The sequence below is a fragment of the Mobula hypostoma genome, chromosome 5 (assembly GCF_963921235.1).
Source record: "Mobula hypostoma chromosome 5, sMobHyp1.1, whole genome shotgun sequence".
NCBI lineage: Eukaryota > Metazoa > Chordata > Chondrichthyes > Myliobatiformes > Myliobatidae > Mobula > Mobula hypostoma.
In genome coordinates, this window is record NC_086101.1 from 113,509,125 (window position 1) to 113,525,464 (window position 16,340).

At 47.1% G+C, this 16,340-nt stretch overlaps 1 protein-coding gene across 4 annotated transcripts in view; it reads left to right on the top strand.

Moving 5' to 3' along the window:
• The window catches only part of LOC134346932 (guanine nucleotide-binding protein G(I)/G(S)/G(T) subunit beta-2), a 155,519-nt gene extending 142,885 nt beyond the window's left edge, over positions 1-12,634 (top strand). For all 4 annotated transcript variants that reach the window (XM_063048803.1, XM_063048805.1, XM_063048804.1 and 1 more), the window contains 2 exons: positions 2,617-2,833; positions 5,839-12,634. In XM_063048803.1, coding sequence (XP_062904873.1) covers positions 2,617-2,833; positions 5,839-5,945 — 324 coding nt within the window. In that variant the 3' untranslated portion in view covers positions 5,946-12,634. The remainder of the gene's footprint in view (positions 1-2,616; positions 2,834-5,838) is intronic.
• The last annotated feature ends 3,706 nt before the right edge of the window (positions 12,635-16,340 follow it).

Below are 16,340 nucleotides of genomic sequence, written 5' to 3' on the forward strand. Positions count from 1 at the left end.
TTAGATGGGCATCCTGGTTGGCATGCCTGTTAAGCTGTGAGGACTGTTTCTGCAGGTTGCTCTTGTAATTCCTTAACATTCGAGGTACAGTTATTGTCAAAGTATGTATGCAGTATACAACCCTGAGATTCATCTTTTCCAGATAGCCACAAAATAAAGAAAACCGTGGAAGCTGTTCAAAGAAAAACATCAACCCCCCCACCACCCCAGACACACACACACACACACACACATTGCACAAATAGCAACAAGGACACCATCCCACTCCACCCCCCCCGCACAATAAAAACAAATCACACAGATGGCAACACGAGCGTCAAACATCAAAACCCTCATGCAGATGGTAACTTCGATTATTAAAGTGTTGATAGAAACGGGAACATATGTCATTTACTGTCCCTGAGGGTTGTCCATCCCTGTGGATTATTAGTGGCTTCTAAGAACTGCAGTCAAATACAAGTGATAGTCATGGTTTTGGAGAGAAGTTCTTTTCCTCTGTTGGTAAGGTGTGTCTAATGTTGAAAGTAGAGCGAGTGATGTCAAACACTTCTTCATCACAGCCAGGGCATTGGAAATCTGTCTGCTCTGCTTTCCCCCACCCAGTGGAAGCATTGAATGGGCCGAAAATTTCATCCTAACATTGATGTTTTTTTTTAATTAAGTTAGGGTGACAGGGTGGAGATGCATCTCTACCAAAGGAGGTATAAGTCAGTCCTTCCCTCTGCTAGCTTACAGGTCACCCTTTGGCAAGGTGTAGCACCTGCTTAGCTGTACATTCAGAAGAAATCACAATGAAACCATACATATAGGAGATATATTTTGCCCATTGAGTCTTGCCCACCGTTCAATCACAACTGATTTTTTTCCCTTCAACCCTTCTCCTGTCTTCTCGCCATAACCCCTAACCCTCCTACCAATCAAAAGCCCAGTAATCTCTGCCTCAACTACATCTAATGAATTGGCCTCCACAGCTGTCTGTGGCAACGGAGTCCACAGATTCACCACTCTGGCGGAAGAAATTCCTCCTCATCTCAGTTCTAAAGGGGCGTCTCCTTATCCTGAGGCTATGCCCTCGGATCCCAGACTCTGCACGTTCACTCTGTTGAGACTCATCAGTTAGGCTTCAGTGGGATGTGTATGGATTCAGCTGCTCTGGCACAGGGAGGATGTTTCCACCTGGCTGGAGTGGATCTAAAACTGTAAGCACGGTCTCAGAGCGTGCAGAAACCCTTAGGGTTGAGAAGAAGAGAAATTTCTACACCAGGAGGGTGATGTTTTTTTAAAACTGGTGAGTGCATGTAGTGCACTGCCAGTGCAGGTGATGGAGGCAGATACATAAGAGAAATTTAAAAGACTTAGAGAGGCATATGGCTGAAAGAAAATGCAGGGCTCTGGGTGGGAAGGCTTAGATTTTTCTTAGAGTAGGTATAAAGGTCGACCCAACATTATGGGCCGAGGAGCCTGTTCTGTGATGTGCAGTTCGATGTTTCATATTCCACCACAGAAAGTAGGTAGGTAAGGTTGCAAGATGTCTTTGTAACAGGGAGCGATTTTTAGATACAGAAGCCATCAAGGAGTTTCAGGAGAGAATGGGATCCACAGTTGAGGATCAACCAAGCTCATATTGAGTGGGGGAGCGGGCTGCCAGGGATCAAATTCCCTCCTCCTGCCCCATGTCTACAGAAGGTTACAGCACAAAGGCACTAATGCAGAGTGATCTTTGCCCTACCCCACTGGTTGAGAGTGATGGCAGTGGACAGAAGGAGGTGAGTAGGAGTGGCGAGGGAAGGGTTCACTTGTTGCCTTGCTGCAGATACCACAGTTGACATGACTGTAGACGCCAGAAATCTGAAATTAAAACGATAGATCGGGAGTGCTCAGCAGGACTTGCAGCATCTGTGGAGAGAGAAAAATGGGAGTAATCCGTCAGAGCAGGGAAAGGTAGAAAGTAACAAATGAAATGCTGGAGGAAGCCAGTGAGTCAGACTGCATCTGTGAGGGAAAAATGTGGATTCCTGACATTTCAGGCCAAGACAAGATCTTCATCTAGTTGGATGACGGAAGTGTCTTGGCCTGAAATGTCAACTGACCATCCCCCCCCGCAAAAAAAACACATGTTGCCTGAACCACTGGATTCCTCCAGCATTTTGCCTGTTGATCCAGATTCTAGCATCTATTGTCTTGCATGCGAACAAGATGGAAAGCACATCAGCAGAGAAGAGGAGGAAGTGGTGGGTGGACAAGATGAAGGGAGTATCTTTGATAGGGTGAGACTGCAAGGGTTAATGCGGCAATCCACTTGAGAAGGTGTAACCAGTCATCTATTAACAAGTATCTGTCTGTCTCTCTCTCTCTCTCTCTCTCTCTCTCTCTCTCTCTCTCTCTCTCTCTCCCCCCCCCCCACATTCCCAACCCCTCCATCTGCCCTCTCCCCATACCGACACACCACTCCCTCCCTCTGTTAACCCCATCTCCCTCCCTCTAATCCCCCCACACTCTGAACTCCCCCGACACCCCCTACTCTCAATAACCCTCCCTCCCTCTGATCCCACTTTTCTCTGCCTCCCACCCCATCTTCCCATCTTTCTGTCTTCCCCCTCCCCCTTTGCTCTTCAGTTCTTCCCCAATGGGAATGCCTTTGCCACAGGGTCGGATGACGCCACCTGCCGGCTGTTCGACCTGCGGGCTGACCAGGAACTGATGATGTACTCCCACGACAACATCATCTGCGGCATTACATCCGTGGCCTTCTCCAAGAGTGGCCGCCTCCTGCTGGCTGGATATGACGATTTCAACTGCAACATCTGGGACTCCATGAAGGGCGACCGCGCCGGTAAGTCTTCAGCCTTCAGCATGGACCCCAGGCCCTGCCAAGGCTCCCGAGTACCAGTTAACATAATGACCCCTAATTCCTTTTCGTCTGTATGTGGTCATTATCTGTCCATTCTCAGCACACTCACCTACCTATGATACTGTGCCAAAGTTTTAGGCACCCTAGCTATATTTATAGGTATGTGCCTAAGACTTTTGCACAGTACCGTATCTAAGAGCTTCTCGAACGGCATATCATACCTGCCTCCGCCACCACCCCTGGGAGTGCATTCCAGGCACCCAGCACTTTCTGTGTAGAAAAAAAACACCTGCCCTGCTCATCTTTATTTTGAGGTACAGCTTCAAACTTCTTTAAACATTAACCTCCATTCATCTTGTGTCTCCTTTAAACATACCCCCTTTCACCTTAAATGTGCGCCTTCTTGTAGTAGATATTTTTACGTTCAGTACAGATGCAAAATAAATGTTTCATATATCATGCAGACTTTTATATTGATGTTAACATCAATAAAAACCCCTCAATCTCAGCTTGTAAAAGAAAAAATATTCCCCCAGCATCAGTTACTGTTATCCAGGCAGTAATGCTGTCTGGTGGAATTGTGCGCTAACTATGCCATACTTTCAAACTCAGCCAGTAAGGAAGGGTGGATTGTGTTGAATTCTCAGCCCCCCCCCCACCCCCATATCCCTCAGACTTGTCGTCGGATGAATTTCTGAATTCCTAAAATGGTTACTGTAATCCATGGCACATTGGGAATCATAGTGGTGATTTCAATGTGGCAGTCATTGAAGCCACAGCAAAGGTTGCTGACTCCTGAAGATAGATTCTCCAGTTAAGAGTGCTATGCATAGGGGTAGGCTGCACATACGGACTCGGTGACATGAAACAGTACTGCTTCAGGCTGAGACTGAGGCATCAGGGGTCATTGAAACAACCCAGTTAATGCCATTCTCCTCAAGAGTAGTGCAGACACCTTGACACACGAATGAGAGAGGAACAGTAAAATGCTGTTCCATTGCACCACTTACCAGCTGGACTCTACAACACGATGAATTTGTGAAGCCCATTCTCAGATCACCCAACTGACCATAAGACAGAGTAGAATCAGGCTATTTGGCCCATTGAGTGTGCTCTGTCATTTGGTCATGGCTGATTTATTATCCCTCCCGACCCCATTCTCCTGCCTTCTCCCCGTGACTTTGGAAGCCGTTATTAATCTGGAACCTGTTAACCTCTGCTTTAGATACAGTGGATTTCGGTTAATTGGGACACATCAGGACCAATTGGTCCAATTAAGCGGCTGCTCCCACTACTCCAAGTTTCATGGAAATGGTTAAAAAAGTATATTAAAAAAAGACAAGCTACTTTTAATTGAGTAACAAACCATGTATTTAAATGAAATACAGAACAAATTAGAACATTATCAATACTGCTACATTACTATAAAACTACTTACTAGTTCCTAATAGTTATTGATGGAGGAATTCAAAAGTGTAAGCTGCCAAGTTCTTTTGACAGTAAATGAACAAAATCAGCACAGACACCTACTATACACAATGGACTGCCGTCACACAATGCTTTCGATGATTGCATCTTCCAGATCTTCATTTTCATTGTAACATTCAAGATCATTGCCGATACTTTCAAATTCTTAGTAGTTCTTAACTTGTTTGAAGTGGTGAAATCAGCTCATTTTCACTCCTGGCCGTTTCTGGTATCTCCAAGCCTGAATGCTTGAAATCACAGTGAGCAAAACAATTCTGAATAGTCTTAATACTTACTTTTTGCTAACTATCAGTGACAAAAATCACTGCATTTTTGAACATAAACCCACGCAATTGATGCTGTTTAAGAACTATTTGCCTTAAGCATGGTGTAGGATCAATGGCCACACAAGTACACACGACTGACACTATTTAGAAACTACTCAGTGACTTTCTTCTGCCCCAATTAAATGGCATAATGTCCCAAATAAATGAAGGAAATCCCTGCTATTTTCTTGATAAGTTTTTGAGTTGTCCCAAATAAGTAGCTGCCCTGATTAACCGATGGCCCAATTAACCAGAATCCACTGTATATCAAATAACTTGGCTTCCAGAGGAAGTCCATAAGGCCAGAATTACAATCTAGGCAAGATTTTTGTTTCCAGACCATCCTAGATACTTCTCAAAAGGCTTTAATTCCCATCTTTTCCCACTATAGTTTGGAGGGGTCAGTGTGAGAGAGAACCCCTTATTCTGAGGCTGTGCCCTCGGATCTTAGACACATCCACTGGTGGAGATATCCACTCCACGTCCACGCTATGCAAGCCTTTCAGTATCAATGAGATTGAACAAAGGGAGCATGTTTTGCCTGGCTGGAATGAATCTAGAGCGGGGGTTATGGTCTCACCATGTATAGAGAGACCTGTAGGACTGAGATCTGGAATTTCCTCAATGGGAGGGCGGTGATGCTGTGGAACTCCCTACCACAGGAGGCAGTAGAGGCAGGGGATGCAAAAATTTCCACATCCACTCTCTCCAGGTTTCCCCAATCACTTTACTACTTCCATATTTTTAAACCCTGTAGTGGCCTCTCTAATGTCAGTACAGGTCTGCCAGTGGCACCAAGAGTATTTGCACAGAATCAGGCTAATTTGATTTACATTTCCCTCCCACCCCCCCACTCCCCATCACCTTCCTCTCTCCCCTCATCCCACCCTCTCTCCCCCGTCCAACTCTCCCTCCTGTCCTGTCCCACTCTCTCCCCCTCCCATCCTGCTCTCTCTCCCTCCCATCCTGCTCTCTCCCCCTCCCATCCTGCTCTCTCTCCCTCCCATCCTGCTCTCTCTCCCTCCCATCCTGCTCTCTCTCCCTCCCGTCCCACTCTCTCATCCACCCCCCGTCCCGTCCCGCTCTCACCACTCCCCCTTCCCGTCCCCCCCCTTGCTCTCCCCTCCCTCCCTCGCTCTCCTCCCTCCCTCCCTCCCTCTCCCTCTCCCTCCCTCCCAACCCTTCTCTCTACAGGAGTCCTGGCTGGTCACGACAACAGAGTGAGTTGCCTGGGGGTGACGGACGATGGAATGGCTGTAGCAACAGGATCTTGGGACAGCTTCTTAAAAATTTGGAACTAACGCTGATGTGAAATGCCGTCCCAGTGTAAAAAAACACACACACACATACCACACGCATCTTTCCTAGAGTTGAAACCTATCACCCTCCTTCTCTCCCCCTCCCTTGAAGAATTAACCTGGTTTGGATTGGGGAGGAGGTGGTCGATGTATCTGCAGTAGAACAGATACTGGAAAATACATAATCACACCGATAATCGCCCCGATTCCCAGTGTGCTCTATTGAAGGTGAAGTTTTGCTTGTCTGTTTAAAACATCGAAAAATACTTTAAAAAAAATTCCATCAGTTTGTGTATAGAGTGCCCAGAAGCAAGATTGAAATCAATTCTTTTTTTCCTAAGAAATTTGACGTGAGAACTGTTGATTTAATTATTGTCGTTGGACTTAATTCATTAGGTTTGCGTTTAGTTTGTGTGTGAGTGCATGTCCGGCATTGAGTCTCTGCCTGTGGGTGTGGGTGTGTGTCTGTGTCCATGTGTATGAGTGCAGAAGTTTCCCTTATCAGAATACAGTTACTAAAATATTTCTCACTTAGAGGCGCCCCTCATCCTTTGAGCACTATTGATGCCCGGCTTAACTTTGGGAGCTGGTGGTGAGCCTTAATGTTCACCCCGCGTCACTGTGCTTTCTCCCCCTTGCTGCCAGGCTTTCTCCCTGCACTGAGCACTGTGACCGTCAGCTATTCCAAGGGATGGGCCTACGGTTGAGTAATTCAAGAACCCTCCCTGGTGGGAGGGGACACTCTGTTGTGTGGGTGCTCCTATACTCTGATGCAGTTATTGAAAACAGAAGCGAGTCTTTCTCTCGTGGTGGTGTGGTGGGGTTGTCTTGGTTGACTGAATGTGCAGAGTGTAAGGCAATGGAGATGACTTTTCCTCCTTGAGGTGCCTTCTTTATTCCCTTGCATCCAGGGAGAGCCACCAATGTTCCCTCTAATTTTTAGTAGTCAGTGTGCGCAAATTTTTTTCCTGTGACAAAAGTATGTGCACACTGAATGCACGCATGGCACTGTTTATGTAGGTTTACAAAATATTTGACATAAAACTGCACAGAATAACAAAATAACATGCATATTTAAGTCACTCAGTTATTTTTTCTCTCTCCTGTCTTTGGCATTTACCCATTCTTTGTAAACTCTATCTAGACTAATAGAACTTCCATCCAATTGATAGCTTTTGATTCTCATTAACATATCAAAATGACGTTCACCTACACGGTTTCTCAGCTTGTTTTTGAGTTGATTCATTAGGCTGAAACCTTGTTCACAGTCCGCGCTAGATGCAAGAAAGGTTCCCCCAATGTCCATCAACTGTGCAAGGACACAAAACTGTTCATTTTGAAGTACAAATGCCACCATTTGAGCAAAGTCCATGCAGCCATGATGCAGCTGTACAAACCGGAAAAGGAAAAGTGGGGTGACGTAAATTAGTGACGTGCATTGTGGTATTTGAAAAACCAACTAATTAGTTAACATAAATATTTAGCTAAAAGATTATTTTCAATAAGTATAATGATTAATTACTACATTATTTTAGGTAACTAACCTTTCGTGCGCACATTAATTTCCTTTGTGTGCTGGTTGAGAAACAAGTGCGCGCGTGCAGATACGCACAGCTTAGAGGGAACATAGAGAGCCACTGCCTCCCAGCTCCAGAGATCTGAGTTCAATCCCCCACCTTTGCCAGTGTGCGTGCATGTGTATGCCTGTGTCTGTGTGAAGTCAGCACATTCTCCCTGTGACCATGTGGGTTTCCCCCAGTGCTCCAATTCCCTCCCACATCCCAGCAGCATATGGGGTTGGTGGGTTAATCAGACGTGTGTGGGTGAGGGGTGGAATCTGGGGAGATTAACACAGGCGAGGGTAGGATCGGTGTAACTGGGTGGTTGGTGATCAACACAGATTCTGTAGGTCAAAGGGCCTGTGTCTGTGCTGTCCCTTTCCTCCTCTGAGCCAGCGTTAAGGGGGTGTACCATGTAGTGAGACTGTCCTGTCTTCTCCCTCCCACTGCAGCATGACTGTCTCGCGTCAGCATCCCCGGAATCAGGGAGAGACCTCCATTCTGAAAGGCTTAAGTCTGTATTGTGGCTCTCTTTGTGTCTGGGGTTGGAATCTGAGCCTCATGTACACTTCCGGATGCTGTTTACTGCACTCCGACCCTTGCCTGTCGCCCGCACGCTCATACAGAGAATAGTAAAGCTATGTCCCTTCCTTGCGGAGTCTTCGTCTGATCATCACACCGTGGTGTAGATGGTGAGCTGTAGCCGTTCCATACTGCCTGCGCCTGCTCGTATGGGCAGAACCTGCACCATTGCTGTCCCAGCTCTCTCATCCTCACTGTAGCCCTGGCCCTGGCTTCACAGACTGGCCATAGTCCATGTTAAGCTTCCCTCTTCTGCATCCCAAGCGTGGGGAAACTCTGCTCTGGCTTCTGGAGGACCTGTCCACTTGGAACTGATCACGTTTGGCAGTGGAGTGCTGTGTATCTGTCTGTCACAGTGTGAGTCTGCGTGTGTGTACGTGTGCATGGAGAGGGTGCGGGATCCTGGTTAGAGAACTGAGATGAAGTGTTAGAGCACCCACTCACATCGCTGCACGGAGTAGTTCCACCCTTCCTTTGGTCTCAGCCTGAAACCTGAAGCTACCAGTGAGTGACTCGTAGGGACTGGAATCCGACCCCAACACCACTACCCTCCTGCCCACTGTAGCGACCTCCCATCTGCTGGGTTTGTTGTTCTCTCTCACTGTCTCTCTCACTCTCACTCACTCTCACTCACTCTCTCACTCACTCATTCTCTCACACATTTTCTTTCACTGTCTCTCTGTCTTATTCACTCTCTCTCTCTCTCTCTCACATACACACACACTTGCAAACACTCACTCATATTCTCCCTCTATCTCGCCCTCTTTCCCCCATCTCTCTCTCTCTTTCCCTCCCAACCAGTAACAAGGAGGGTGGGGATGTTGTCAGCTGGTCTTCCTCCAGTGCCCCAGTGTGTGGAGAGTACACTTAGTGTCCTGACCCCACTGGACTGGTGCACTGCATAGTTGTTCACTGCTGCTGAGTGTGTGCTCACCATTGCACTAAATGTGTTCACTTGTGAAAGTGGACCCTTACATAATGACTCCCACCTTGCGAGGGAGTCCCGTCCACACTGTCTGCACTGGGTAAGAGGTTAGAGATTTGCATTGATTATGAAAGTCCCCCTTTGACCTGAGTACTAAGATCACTGATGAAACAAACCTTAAGCATTTTTCGGTAACTTGTATACCCAGCAAGTATTAGAATAATTGAAAGTAATTACATATCTTGTTGAATCATCAAAAATTCTGCTTTTGTGCCATATTTTGTATTGTGTTCTCTCTCGAAACCTTGTTTTTTCCCTCCACATATGGCCATAACATAGAAACTAGCTTTTGTTCATGTGACAGTGCCAAGAATAATAAAGCTGGGTGCTCGGTCTCTGTGCCAACCACGTGTGTTGCTGTGTCCACCAGAGACCCATGGTGGACACCAACCAGTAAGTCCAGCCCAAGTAAGCTGCTGGCCCATCTGGATATGCCAGTAGTGTATTCTGGCAGAAAGCAGCCCCTCCTTCCATACCCAAATCTGTAGGGCGAGTTGGGGAGGGGGGGTGGTTCTGCGCAGTGGAGTGAAGCAGCGTGGTCCCCGTCTGTGGTAGGTCACCTGGCCCCTGCCCATCCAGTCTCCCACCGCAGGGACCAGTGCATAAGAGAAACCCTAGAGTTAACGATCAGTAAGTTTGCCAATCTCAGCCCTGGAAACCATTGATGAAGATGCATCAATGTACACAAAATGCCAGAGGAACTCAGCAGGTTAGGCAGCATCTGTGGAGCGAAATGGGCAGTCAGCGTCTTGGGTTGAGACCCTTCATCGTCAGCTGTCCATTTCATACTTGGCAGTGGTTGGTTGTCAAATGGCCTCTTTTCCCCTTTACCTGCTTACCCCATTCCCCTTCCTCTTACCTGCTAAGCAAACAGAAGTGATCATTTAGAGGTTATTGTGTGAGAAGTAATTAGCATTTAGCGAGGGGAGGGATAGAAGGAAGTTTCCCTCACATCTAAAGAAGAGGTCACATCTTGTAACGTGACAGACGTTTTCTGATCCTGAGTGTGAGCATCTGTGACATGCTGTGCCTCGGATTGATGGCCTGTTCCCTACCTCGTAATCTCCCTCTCTGGGCAAGCATTAATACCTGCCTTCCTCCAGCATTCCACCAAGCCTTCCCAGCTTTTTTTTTGGAGCTTCCCAAGTCCCAACCTGCAATCAAATATCTGACAGCAGAGGGGAGGAAACTGCTCCTGAATCATTGAATGCAGGTCTTCAGGCTCTTCGATGGTTGTAATGAGAAGAGGGCATGTCACCACATGGTGAGGGTCCTTGGTGATGGATGAAACGTCGCCTTTTGAAGATGTCCTTAGTGGTGGAGAGAGTTATGCCTGTGATGGAGTTGTCCGAGTCTTCAGCCCTCTGCAGCCTCTTTGGAGAGTTGTGTCAGTCTAGTGGTCTGGTTGATGTTCTGATGGTGACCCCACCACCATTGTTGACAGATTCTCTGAGCGCTGTCGCGCACAGTGTAAAGGAGCAGAGTTGGTGACCCCTCTCCTAAATGTCAGCAGTGAGGACTCCTAAAGGTTGCACCATTGAGTGTCCAGAAGGGTTGTGGTCGCTGCGTCCAGGACCAAGTTGGTCACCCAGTCTCAAGCTGAGTGGTGCCAACAAAACCCCACCTGAGCCGTATCACCGAGAGGGGGTGGGGGTGGTAAGTGTCATCCCGCTAACACCATTGAGCCCCCCCCCCCAATGCTATGGTGATAACTAGAAATAGATCGGAGCAATAACGAGCCGGAGGGTTACCACTTCCATAACCCACCTAGCAGAACCATGGGGAACATCACCTCTTCTCTTCCAACCCCACCCTCTTTCCTTGCAGACCTTTCTTTGGGGAGAAGGTTGTGGTCTCAGATGTCCCTATGAACGTGCGTTGAGAGTGGAGTTTTGTTCTCAGTGCGGTCCTTGTTCTTGGGATGTCTCGTGCACTCAGAGGGTTGGTGAGAGTGTGGAACAGGCTGCGGGGGTCAATTGTAATACTTCAGAGAAGTTTGGGTAGGTACATGGATGAGAGAGGTCTGGAGGCTATGATGCTGGTAGATGAGATGAGGTGCAGACTAGATGGGCAGAAGGGCCTGTTTCTCTATGGTCTAACTTTATGTATGCAGCTGATAGGTTAACTGATGGTATAAGTGCAAGGGAGCTTTGTCCTCACTGTGGGGGGGGGAGATATACGTCCTCAGCTCCCCTCCCCCCCCCCCCCGAAGCCCAGGACTATGCAGAAGCTGGGAGAGGATCAGTGCCTCTTTCCCGCATGGCTGGGAATGTGTGTCCTGGTTACATGTTGGTATGGTGCGTTGTCTCCCACCTCGAGAGATCTGGGTTTAGTCCCGACCTCCAGCGCGTCTCGAATGTCTGTGAGCGCAGTTTCCTCCACATCCCGATGACGTGTGAGGTTGCTGGGTTTACTGCCTCCCACTCACAGCGCCCTTTCCTTTGCTAGAAATGGAGTTGATAGTAATGTGTAACTGGGGCGGGTCAGCATGGACAGGTGTGGGCCGAAGGGCCTGTTTCTGTCCTGCCTCCTCTCCTCTAAACCAGAGTTAAGGGAGGGGGTGCACTGTGTAGTTAAACTGCCCTCTCCTCCCCACTGCGTGTGTGAGTGTCTCACCTCGCCATCCCCAGAATCAGGAAGAGAGAGACCTCTGTCCCGAGGGTAACCCACCAAGCTTGATAGGGAAGCTGCTGCTGATTTTTCCCCACTGCTGGGAGAGATTTAATCCTACACGGCTGGGAGGCTGGAATATGTCACCAAAAAAATCTGCAGATGCTGGAAATCCAAAGCAACACACACAAAATTTTGGAGGAACTCAGCAAATCAGGCAACATCTATGGTCAACGTTTCGGGCTGAGACCCTTCTTCAGGACAGAGAAGAGACTCTTTCCCACAGATGCTGCCTGGCCTGCTGCGTTCCTCCGGCATTTTGAGGCTGGAATGTGTGTCCCAGGTTAGAAGCTGGGAAGGCTGAGTGGGTGGAGCCGCTGTCTGCAGCCACCAGAGAAGTGCGAGAGAGGGAGAATGGGAATGGAAAGCTGCTAATAGACTTCATCTTAGTGGACCCAAGTGATTCAAGTATTTTAAATCAGCCCTAACAGGGTTTACCAAACGTCCCCTTCACTGCGTCTCCTGTACCTCCTTCCTCCCCTCGAGGCGACACCCACACACCAGTTTACAATTGGAACTCCCTCCTGTGCCTGTATAACCACGTGCAGACTCTTCTGCCTCAGGCAAGCTATTTGTGTTTCAAACGGAAGATAATGTTTAAGAAAACAAAATTTTTAAAAATGTCTGCTATTGTCGCTCACTTTTACTTTGTGTGTATATATTATATATATTGAAACAACCTCTGCGTAGTGTGGTAACACATTATAATGGGGAAATATCTATGTTGTGTAACAAGATACGAACCGTGCATTTATAAAAAAAAATTCCTACATTTGTTTTTAGAGATTGTATTTATCTGTATCTGATTTTAACTTGTTTTAGTGAGATTGCGTTGTAACTAAGACGAAAACTTTAAAAAAAAAGTAGATGTTCTGATTTTTTTTTGACATTATTGGGGAGGGAGGGAGGGAAAATTGGAATCGGTTTATTCTTACTAGATTACTGATCGCAAGTTTTTAAAAGATAAAAGTAATTAAAAAAACAAACTTTCCTAATTCTGCGCATTCCATCTTTTCTGGGACTGACAGGGTTTTTTATTTTAAAATCAACAAGCTTCTCCAACGTTCTGGTGAAGCAGTTAGATATATATATTATATATCTAATATATATATATATAGATATATATCTATCTATATATATATATGGTTTTTCCATTGTTTTTGCATCATTTCGACAATGACAAAACGGGGAAAAGGAAGTTTAAATTTGAATTTTTCACTCTAGACTTTGATTGGAATAAAACGACATTCTGTGTTCTGTATCTCTGCCTGTCTCTCTATCTCTGTCTCCCTCTCTCTCACTCATTTGGCTGGAGGTGGAAACTTTGGTTGTGCCCCTGGTTTCTCTCCCTTCCCCTCCCCTGCACTCTCCCCCTCTCTCACCCTCCTTCCTCTCCCCTTCCCCCTCTCTCACCCCTTCCCCTCTCTCACCCCTTCCCCCTCTCACCCCTCCTCTCCCCTTCCCCCTCTCCCTCCCACTCCTCCCCTTCCCCCTCTCCCTCCCACTCCTCCCCTTCCCCTTCTTCTCTCCCTCTCTCTCCCCTACCCACTCTCCTCTGCTTCTCACCCTTCTCCTCCCCTTACCCCCCTCCTCCTCCCTCTCCCTTGTGACATTGTGTGTTTCCTCTGGGTGCTTTAGTTTCCTCCCACACTCCAAAGACGTACATGTCTCTAGGTTAATTAATTATGAGGATAACTTGATTCACTACAGTTCAATGATGGACAAGTAAAGATGAGTGAATTATCCCCTTTGGTTCAAGAGCCTGATGGTTGAAGGACAATAACTGTTCCTGAACCTGGTGGTGTGAGTTCTGAGGCTCCTGTTTCACCTTCCCAATGACAGCGTATGGACTGTTGTGAATTCCTCCCCTCCCCCCCGGTGTGTGGATAAGGGGTAGAATTTGGGGGGAGAGTTGCAGAAGTGTGGGGAGAATGGGTAAGAGGGACAAATTAGTTCCAGAGATGGTTCTGTCCAGCACAGATTCTTCTTGTGCCTTTAGCTCGCAGTGTAGCATAGACGAATGTTGGCTTCCGATCTCCATTGTCCAAAGTCGATGCTATGGTTGTTTCTGTAATCCTCCAGGGGATTGTCCTGTACAGTACACCAGAGTACTGTCGGCCTGCTTTACCTGTTTCACACTTTAGGGGATTGAAGGTTGGACTTTGATAGGCCGGATACAGATTGGATGGATGAAATTATCCCCATTCTATGGGAGGATTTGGTCCTGTCGCTACATTGGGGAGGGGTGGCGACTGGACGGGCGTTGGCATGGGCAGAGTTTTGAACGAGGTTGGTGGGCCTCCATGAAAGGTGGGTGGGAGGAAGCAGTGAATGTCCCTGTAATTCTGGATGTTGGGCTCTTGGAAGAAGTTGGGCCTGGGCTCATTGTAACACGTGCCACTGTTTCAGAGGCTCCCCCAACACCAACTGGCTCCTTCAAGCCTGCACAGCGAGTGCCAAGCAAGGATTGAACCTGTGACCCACGAGCCAGATGAAGGTTGTGTGTGAGAAGTTGCCTGTGTGAAGTTTGCTCCATCTTATTCTCCCCCTCCCTTTCTACTTTGCTCTCTTTCTCAAATCACCTTTTTCTCTCTCCACATCACTGCTTTCTCCCCCTGCTCCCTTCCCTTCCCTCCTCTCTTCCTTTTTCTTTTTTTCTCTGCCAATTCTCTCTTCCCCTTTTCTATCTCCCTTTTTCTTTGTCTCCTGCTCACTGCCTTCTCCCTTCCCCTTTTTGATCTGCATTTTCTCTTGCACTCTCTCTTGCTCTGTTATCTCGAGGATCTATCCTAGGCCCAGCAGCTGGATGCCACATGAAGAAGGCATGCCAGCGGCTCTACTTCATGAGGAGCTTGAGGTCATTTGGTACGTCACCATAGACTCTTGCAATTTAAAAAATATAAATGTACAGAGGAGAGCATTCTGACTGGTTGCATCACGGCCTGGTATGGGGGGTGGGGGGAATGCACAGGATCACAAGGCTACAGATGCAGCCAGCTTCATCACCAGCACAACCCTCCACGCCATCGAGGACGTCTTCAAAAGACCATGCCTTAAGGAATTGGCATCCATCATTAAAGACACTCACCATCCAGGACATGCCCTTTTCTCATTACTACCACCAGGGAGGTGTGAAGACACACACACAATGTTTTAGGAGCAGCCTCTTCCCCTCTTCCACCGGAATTCTGAGATGTCCATGAACACTACCTCACTGCTTTTGTTCTTTCTGCACTACTTAATTCATCTTTTTAATATATACATATTTATTGTAAGTTTATAGCATTTTTTATGTATTGCAATGTACTGCTGCTGCAAAATCAGCGAATTTTGGGGCATATATTTGGGCCGGTTTCATGGGCACAACCCTCTCCACCATAGAGGACATCTGCAAGATACCTTGCTTCAGGAAGGTGGTGTCCATTGGTAAGGACTCAGCATTCATTTCAAGAGGACTAGAATATAAAAACAAGGATGTGATGTTGAATCTTTATAAAGCACTAGTGAGGCCTAATTGTGGTATTGTTAGCAGGTTCAAAGGAGATTTGCAAAAATGATTCTAGGATTGAAAGGCTTATATGAGGGGCATTTGATGGCTCTGTACTCACTGGAATTCAGAAGAATGGCGGGGGGGGGGGTCTCATTGAAACATATCGAATGTTGAAAGGCCACGAGTGGAGAGGATGTTTGCTATGGTGGGGGAGTCTAAAACACCACCTCAGAATAGAGAAACGTCTACTTAAAACAGATGAGGAATTTCTATAGGTAGAGAACGATGAATCTGTGGAATTTGTTGCCATAGACAACTGTGGAAGCCAAATAATTGGGTATATTTAAGGCAGCTGTGGATAGATTTCTGATTAGTCAGGGCATGAAGGGTACAGGGAGAAGGTAGGAGATTGGGGCTGAGAAGGAAATGGATCAGCCATGATCACATGGCAGAGCAGATTCGATGGGCCAAATGGCCTAATTCTGCTCCTATATCTTATAGTTTATGTAAAAGGAACACTGGGGGCAACCTCTTCTCTCAAAGGCAGGGAGGGCATATTTGGAATATGAACCCAGTAACCAGCTGGATGAAAGAAAAAAAAATGCAGGGCTGTTTGAGAGGGAAGGGGGATCGATTTTAGAATCGGTTAAAAAGTCGACACACCATCGTAGACCGAAATACCTATGCCGTGCTTTAGTGCTCTATGTTCTAAATAGTGTTGAAGGCGGGCACATTAGAAACGTTTAAAAGGGTGGATAGGAGAAGGTTCAAAGTTTGAAGTAAATTTATTATCAAAGTACTGTGTGTCTCCAAATACAGTGGATTGCAGTCAATCGGGACCAGTACATTTTGGCCATTCCTGAACCTCCTTCCCGATGGCAGCAGCATGAGTTGGATGATGGTCTTTGATGATCGATGGTGTTTTCTTGTGCCAGCTCTCCTTGTACGTGTGCTCAATGGTGCGGAGGATTTTGCCCGTGCTGGACGGGCCAAATACAGGTAGATGGGACGAACTCATTGGACAACACAGTCGATAGGTAGGCCAAAGGGCTTGTTTGCGTCTTCTGTGGCACTGGAGCTCGGACTGATGATAATCGGCCCGTGTACAGCCT